Source organism: Arachis hypogaea, chromosome 18 (genome assembly GCF_003086295.3).
Source record: "Arachis hypogaea cultivar Tifrunner chromosome 18, arahy.Tifrunner.gnm2.J5K5, whole genome shotgun sequence".
Classification (NCBI taxonomy): Eukaryota; Viridiplantae; Streptophyta; class Magnoliopsida; order Fabales; family Fabaceae; genus Arachis; species Arachis hypogaea.
In genome coordinates, this window is record NC_092053.1 from 22,075,655 (window position 1) to 22,084,108 (window position 8,454).

The window sequence follows — 8,454 nt, forward strand, 5'->3', positions numbered from 1 at the left end:
CATAAATTTAAATTCTTTTCAAACGAAATTATAATAAAAAATATTAAAATAATATAATTTTAAATGATATAATTTAAACAATATTCATTTTATTATAATCTATTTTAATACAAATTTATCAAATATAAATTACGTTAACACTAACTCACTTTTTATCAAAGTCAAGCTTATAAAATTAATTTTATATAAACTATCGTTTACAAACTCTAATCCAAACACACACCCCATCAAACAGAAGCGTACCGTGTACTCTGATTTAAGTATTTCCGTAAATTAATAAAAATATTTCTTTGGTTTTGGCTTTTTCGTTTTGGCTTTTTCGTGTTGTGAAGTTTATTTTATAGTGTGAAAAATTGGTTAAGGTCGAACTAGTCGGCGGGTTGGAGGAAGAATTCCAAGTTCCATAGATGAATTATACACAATTCAGAATAGTGATGGAAGTTTGCTTAGCTTATTGGATACTGCCACGTGTTTTGGATCCTTTAATTTTCATTTGCTTTGTACTTTGTCGGACAATCTTCATTCAATGCAGAATTAGTGGGATGTAACGTTTGTAGTTGGGGTTGATCCATTTTGAATTAAAAATTTATTTGATTTGAATATTAATTTTATTTGGGGTGTAGTTTGAATTAGATGGATTTTTAAAAAAATTTAATGATTTAATTTCAAACAGATTGAATTTATAATTTTATAAATTAAAAAAATTAAATATATATATAATAAATTTTAATATTAAATTTTAGAGTAAAGGACAAATCCGTCCCTAACCTTTTTTTTACGTAGACATTTTCGTTCCCAAGGTTTGGAAAATACTTTAATGTTCCTGACCCTCCGAAAAAGTAGACATATTTACCCCTCCGTTAGAGTCGCTCCGTTTGCCCTGACAGAAAACGGTGACGTGGCTCCCGTGGCGCTGACCTGGCCGTTACGGGCTGCCACGTGGGATGGACTTTTGAAAAGAGGACGTATTAGTCATTTCACACCAAAACGTGTAGCTTTTCAAAACAGGACATATTAATCCTCTCACCCCAAAACGACGCCGTTTCTCCCCCACCCCCAATCTATGAAATCCTTGAGCCCTAATCCTTCGAATTCAGTGTGAAGGTGAAGCGGGTGAAGGAAGAAAGGAAGCATTCCGACCCATGGCATCCGACGGAGCTCGGCCACAAGTCCGACGGCCAGACCATCGAGTGGCTCCTTTGCCAGGCCGAGTCCTCAATCATCGCCGCCACCGGAACCGGAACCACTCCCGCCAACTTCTCCTCCGTTTTCGTCTTCGTACGCGGCGGTGCTGGCTCTCTCTCTTCTCCTTCCTCAACCTCTGCATCATCTTCGCTCGACCACAAGTCCTTGCTCGCTCCCACTCCTTCATACTCGGCAAGTGCATACGCACTGACGACGACGCTTCCGCCAAGGAAGCTTTTGCCTTTTTGTAAATTGGTATCTCTATGCTCCAAAGTTAAATTCTTTCCAGTTGATGGTAAAGTTACTGGCTTTGTGGTGAAGTTGCTTTCATAAAGTCAGGAAATTTTGTGTTTGTTGAGGAGGATTTGGATTTTGGAGGGAATGAAATCAAGTTTAGTTGTGAAAGGGAGGGTTTAGGTGAGGTGTGTATTTAGATGAGAAAGGTATTGGATCCTCTTACTGGAAATTGGCGCTCTATCGCCAGCATAGGAACCAATATGGCATCTTATGATGCAGCAGTTCTCAACGGGAAGCCTCTCGTCAAGGAAGGCTGGTTATGGCCTTTTTATGTCTCTCCAAGGGGACAAGTCTATGATCCCAGAACAAATAATTGGGAAAACATGGCTGTTGGACTTAGAGAAGGCTGGACCGGTTCAAGTGTCGTTGTTTATGGCCATTTGTTTGTTGTCTCTGAGCTCGAAAGAATGAAGCTAAAGGTCTATGACACGGAAACAGACTCCTGGGATGCCTTAGATGACCCCCCTTTGCCTGAGCAAATATGTAAGCTTTTTGCTGTCAATGCTTGCGATTGCCATATTTATGTCGTGGGCCGAAATCTTCATGTTGCTGTTGGTCATATCTCTAGACTGCTTCCAGACGAAAATTCTGACGAAAAATGGAGCTTCAGTGTTCGGTGGCATGTAATCGATGCACCGGAGAGTTTATCTAATCTCACTCCTTCAAGCTCTTAGGTGCTGTTTGCATAATTTTTCTTATTCTCTCAGATCCGTTTTCTCCATATGCAATTTCTGGTAAGTTGCTGATTCTATTTGAGAGTGTAGCAATTTTTTCAGAATTATAAGGAGTTCTTACATGTTCGTTCTTCATAAATTGCACAATCTTGACTGGTTGAATTGTGAACTGAGCCTGTGAAATTGAATTTGTGCTCTGTTGTTAGTGAATATGTCGCTGGATTGCTTGTTGAATCTGAATTTGCTTAGACTCCTGCCTCTCATTTTTCTTGAAATTTCGCTGATGTTGCTGCGATTTATTACTCTGTTGATTCTTTGTTTATGTGTTTTGGATGCATTGCTAATGATTCTGGAATTGCAGAATTGGAAGTGCTGAATTTGCTGCTTTTGGATTTGGTGAAGTATTGTTGATTGGAAATGCAGAAGGGGATTAAAGTGTGTTTGGAGGGGTGGGGGAGAAACGGCGTCGTTTTGGGGTGAGAGGACTAATATGTCCTGTTTTGAAAAGCTACATGTTTTGGTGTGAAAGGACTAATACGTCCTCTTTTCAAAAGTCCATCCTATGTGGCAGCCCGTAACGGCCAGGTCAGCGCCACGGGAGCCACGTCACCATTTTCCGTCAGGGCAAACGGAGCGACTCTAACGGAGGGGTAAATATGTCCACTTTTTTGGAGGGTCAAGGACAGATTTGTCCTTTACTCTAAATTTTAAATTACCAATAATAATGTAACAAGTTTTAATAAAATCTTAAAAAATCAACATAACATAACAATAAAAATAAAATTATGGTTAATTAAAATAAATAAATAATATTTTGACCATAAAATATTTATTAAATAATAATAATATATAAATAATATAAAAAGCATAATAAATTGAACATGTTATAACTATAATTGTAAATATAATAATAAAATAATAATATTATAGTACATTGTGCGATTTGAATTGGATTGGATTGGTTATGAGAAGTAGATTCAAAATTCGATACAATCTGGCGGTTTGTAAAAGATAGAATCCAATCAAATCTAAACTATACAATGTGCTATAATATTATTATTTTATTATGGTTAAATACAATTTTGGTCCCTAACGTAGAGGCTGAAAATTTATTTCGTCCCTGCCCTTTTTTCCGCTACAAAATGGTCCCAAAGGTTTTAATTTGTTTTAAAATCGTCCTTCGGATGAAAATATCATTCCATTTTTTTCCCAAATCAACCAAAAGCGAAGCTGAACCCAGAAGCAGAAGCAGATCAGAAACAGAAACAACACCAATGAACTCAGAAAATCATAATCATCATCAAAAGAACAACAAGAACCCATAACTCAGAAAATCATCATCATCATCAAAACTCAGAACCCAAAACTCAAAAAAACAAAAATCCATAACTCAGAACTCAGAAAAATCAATCGATAATGGAATCAGGAGAACAACAACAACAAAAGAACAGAAACCAGAAGAATTGATAATCAGAAGCAGAAGCAGCAGAACCAGAAGAAACCAGAAACTGGCGAGGAGCAGCGACGATCGGCGGCCAAGCAAGGAGGAGGAGCAGAAACGGCGAGCAGCGCGCAACGTCTACTCTCGCGGATCTGCTGGCGTCGACGTCGAACCAGGAAGAGGAGCAACGGCGAGATCAGGCGGCGAGATCCAGCAGAGACGACGAGGAGCAGCGGTGGCGGCGGCGGCAGCGAAGAGCGGTGGCGGCGCGCGAGGACCCTTCCCATTCCCCCTCTTCTTTTTGAACCCCCCTCCCCCCCTCTTCTCCCTTCGTGTTCCCTTTCCCCTTTCCCCTTTACGCTTTTTCTTTCCTTTTTTATTTTTTTAGTTAGCGGTAAAATGGTAATAAAAATAAAAAATTTGATAAAAATGACGATTTTAAAACAAACTAAAACTTTTGGAACCATTTTGTAGCGAAAAAAAGGCCGGAGACGAAATAAATTTTCGGCTTCTATGTTAAGGACCAAAATCGTACTTGACTCATTTTATTATTATATTTACAATTATACTTATAACATGTTCAATTTTGTAGTGTCTCTTCTTTTTTTTTGTAAGTATTTTTCTTTTTTCTTTTAATAATTTTATTTTTTTATTTTTGTATGATTAGGAACGAAAATGCTATTGATCCAATAATGATTCAGCCTTTAAATATCTTTTAAATTAGTTGTTAGTTAACATTATTTTAAGTCTTATTATTTAACTTAGACTTTTTATAAAAAAATTTGAATATGTATCATTACTCTATTTTATTATATTAATTTTTTAATCAACTAATTAATTATGTTTTCTAGGAACCCCTATCAATTTTATTTAATTTAAATTACTATTATAACTATTTCAGTGAGAGAACTTCAAAAAACATAAAAAAAAGTTGTTTTTTATTTTAAAATAATTTAAATAATTAACCTGCACTGTTTATCAAAATTTTCAACTCTTTTGCATGAAAACTTGAAACTAAGTTATAAAAGAGTAAATTAATAAAAAACCAAACAAAAGTAATTAAACAAAACTTCATGATTTGTGGTGCAAATAAATAATTGCTACAGATCAAGGTTAAAGACCGGGGGAATAGCTTTCTTGTTCATCATCATCATTGAGCAGCAAACGAGGATGTTGGTGAAAGAGCTGCAACGAAGACCGTCGAAGATGCTGCTGTAGCGGCAACGAAGACTGGATTAGAGGCAGCGATGTTCAAGCTGCAATGAGTGAACGAGTGAAGGCGACGAAGACTTTGATATCAAGAGGGATAAGTTTTCTTAAAAAGAACAAATTATTTTCTAACTTCATTTTATTCCAATAAATCTAGTTTAATTATATATATTTTTTAAGATGTGATGATACGAGTATAGCTAAATGCAAGGAAGGAAGTGAGAGGCATGCAACGTCAGCAAAAGAGGTTGCAACTAACTCGAGACAGATGGCAGCAGATCCTCAAATTCAGGGCCTCAGAAGAAGCGTGAGAAAGAGGTCAAATAGCAGGTTGTTGAGGGATTTCAAGCATTAAGTGTATTGTGGTATTTTTCTTCTTTCTTCTCTCTCAACCCTCTTTTCTTCTGTCACTCTCATTCAGCTGCTACGTAGAGTATTCCCTTCTATTCTTCTATTCTATTATCTTCTCTGCCCCCCGTGCTGATTTCCACTTCCATCTTCTCAGGTTATGGATTCTTCCCACCGCTACAATCTGATTCGGCGGATTCTGATTTCCCTATTTTCTTCAATTTTGTCGCATTTACTGTTACATTGAAGAAATATATTTTGCTTATGTTCTTAGAGCTCAAGTCACTGATGAGCTTGATTTTCTTCTGGTTGTTCTTAGCTCTGAACTCTAAACTTGTGTTTCTGGCTTAATTCCTCTATTCAATATACATACCACTTCACTGTTTTTTTAAAGCATCAATCACCCTATCATTTGGTGCTTTCATCGTGCCACGGTAGAAAATATGAGGCTCAAAACTTTGGAGGCAGAGCTGAAACGCTTGGGTCAGCGCATCGAGGAGGTCTCGGATGAGACTCGCGCTGAACGCGCGAGAGCCACAGAGGCTACGAGCTTGAAGTTTGACGCCATTCAATCCTCGTTGACGCAAATCATGCAGGAACAATCATGATCTCGCTCTCCATCGAGGGGTTTCTCCCATGGTTCAAACTCAGGTAACGGGGTAGATACTGTAAATCGATTGGCTCAGCATAGCCGAGTGAAGTTTGATTTTCCCAAGTTTGATGGCTCAAATGCTCTGGGGTGGATATTCTCCATGGATCAATTCTTTGAGTTTTTCAGAGTGCCTAAAGATGAACAAATTGGCATCGCTGCAATCCACATGGTTGGGCCTACGATTCCGTGGTTTCAAGTGTCTCAACGATCGGCTCAATTTCGTTCTTCGACACAGTTGAAGAGAGAAATTGAATTGGAGTTTGGCCCTTCTCTTTTCGAATCACCTAGAGAACTCCTTTATAAACTGTAGCAGCAAGGTACTGTATGTGAATATTATGCTGCTTTTGTTGCCTTGGCTAATCGATCTCATATTGAACCTCCTAAGGCTTTGAAGGATTATTTTATTGGTGGTTTACGAGTTGATATTCATAGAGAGGTGAAGGCTCAGTGCCCTCCTTCATTGATGCGCACCTTGACTTTGGCTAGAATGTAAGAGGAGAAGTTTGCTTCGATTCCAAGAACCACCTATAATACGTCCCAACCTCGCTCGGTGTATCCTTCTTACTTGAGTTCTCAGCAGAATCGTAGTCTTCCAAAGAGTCCTCATCCACCTCTTCTTCCTACTCCTGCGCCTTGCTCAGCTTTACCACCATCGAAGAATTTGGTTCGGAGGCTTTCCCCTGCCGAGATGCAGAACAAGAGGGATAAGGTGTTGAGTTAAGAAATTAACTAAATTGATTAGTGATGACAAACATTATTTAATTGGAAAAAATAAATAATTAAATGTTGATTGTTTATAGTTATATGAAGCTAATTATTTATTGTTGCAATACTGTAGCCCAAATGAAATGGAAAATAAAACAAGGCTGATGGGTTGACAACTCAAACGAAGCCCAAAAAAAACAAAGAAAGGAACCAACGGGCCAAGCAAATCAAACCCAATCCAAGCCCATGTCCATAAATCCAAGTTGATCCCACAAAGCTTCTTATACAAGATTGAAGTCTTCACTCTCCCTCTCACTTGCTGTCACTAAAGCAACGTTCTTCTCTCCTCTGTCTTAGTCAAATCACAAACTCAGAAAAGTGAGAAAGAGAAAGAGAAAGCTTATTCCCTAAGGTGATCATCAAAGAGGTAAGAAAGAGAAAGTCCAAGCTTGAAACACAGAAGTCTAATCAACAAATTCAAACCATATCAAGCTTAGGTTAAAGGTAACCCATTTTCGCAACACACTTTCTTCTCTTCATCTTCAACTCTCTGTATCTCCATTTTGGGTTATATGGTAAAGAAGATTTCTGTTCTTCTCTGCTGTAAATCCACGGTCTCAAACATGTCTTGGGGGCCAAGTTGGTTTTAAAGGGCTCAGATCAAGTTGACCATTGGAAGATTTTTGTGGTTGCTGCTTTATGGCTTTCGGTCAAGATGAATCTGTGGGTTGGTGAAGTTCAAGGCTCAAGGTGTTGACCTTGGAAGAAGAACCCAGCAACATGCAAGGAGATAAAAGAAGACTTTCTGCTCATTCAAAAGCCAAGGAGAGAAAAACCAGAGTTTGAGAGTTGTGTTCTAAAAAAAGTTCCTCTACTTGGATAATGTTTTCTTTCAAAGAAGCATTCGGCCAATACTGAAGAACTCAAGCTGAGATTTGCAAATCTGATTTTGCACATAGCAAAGAGGCTGTTGATGAAGTCAATCTCCTTCATGTTTTACAGATTGTGATGTACTTTTCTATGTTTATCTTTCTGTAATTTCTTGTGAGAAAAGGCATTGTGAGAAAGCTCAAGTAAAAGCCATGAGTGGAAAAAGGCTGAGTAATACACTTGAGAGAAAAGCCTAGAGTTATTTTTTGATTTTTTTAGGTATGTTAATGTCTTGTATCTTGTACCTATGAGGTATCCCTTTCTTAGTTGGGTTAGCACTAAGAGTAAATAGTTAGGTATTAGTATAGCCAATGTCAATTTAGGTTAGAACTTGAGTGTGAAAGGATTGGGTCAATCCTGTAAAATTGGTGTATGTAATACTGTTAACTATAGTGAAAATTCTTCCATAGTTGTGGAGGAGACTGGACGTAGGTTGCATAGCACAAGGCAACCGAACCAGGATACATGCTGGTGTTAGCTTTTCTCTTCTATGTTGTGTTCTGTTTTCTGATATTCATGAGACAAAAATAAATTGTCTCATAAATTTCTGCTGCTGAGTACAAATAGAATCAGAACTGAAAGTTTGTTTTAAAAGGGTCATAACAACAACTTACAAGGAAGGCATAGATTCAACCCCCTTCTCTAAGCCTACCACAACCTTCAATTGGTATCAAGAGCTAAGGTCTCAAGAATCAAGCTTAACCGCTTGGAGCAAAGATCCAATGGCAAACAACTTGGGCACAACCACAGTTGCCTATACCCTTACTGAAGGCCAGTCAAACAACCGGCCACCTTTCTTCAACGGGAAGAACTATGCTTACTGGAAAGAAAGGATAAGGATCTTCATCCAATCCATTGACTACAACATATGGAAGATTGTTGTGAACGGTCCTAAGATCCCAACAAAAATAAGTGCTGATGGAGTGGTGACTCCAAAAGAAGAAGCTGAATGGAATGAAGATGATAAGAAGAAGATGGAGCTGAATGCTAAAGCAATCAACCTTCTTCACTGT

At 38.0% G+C, this 8,454-nt stretch overlaps 1 protein-coding gene across 1 annotated transcript; it reads left to right on the forward strand.

The window, feature by feature from the left end:
- Nucleotides 1-1,682: 1,682 nt before the first annotated feature.
- Nucleotides 1,683-2,590, forward strand: LOC140181296 (F-box/kelch-repeat protein At1g30090-like). The gene is made up of 2 exons (XM_072224832.1): nucleotides 1,683-2,098; nucleotides 2,518-2,590. Exons 1-2 carry the CDS (start codon nucleotides 1,683-1,685, stop codon nucleotides 2,588-2,590), a joined length of 489 nt encoding a protein of 162 aa, XP_072080933.1.
- The last annotated feature ends 5,864 nt before the right edge of the window (nucleotides 2,591-8,454 follow it).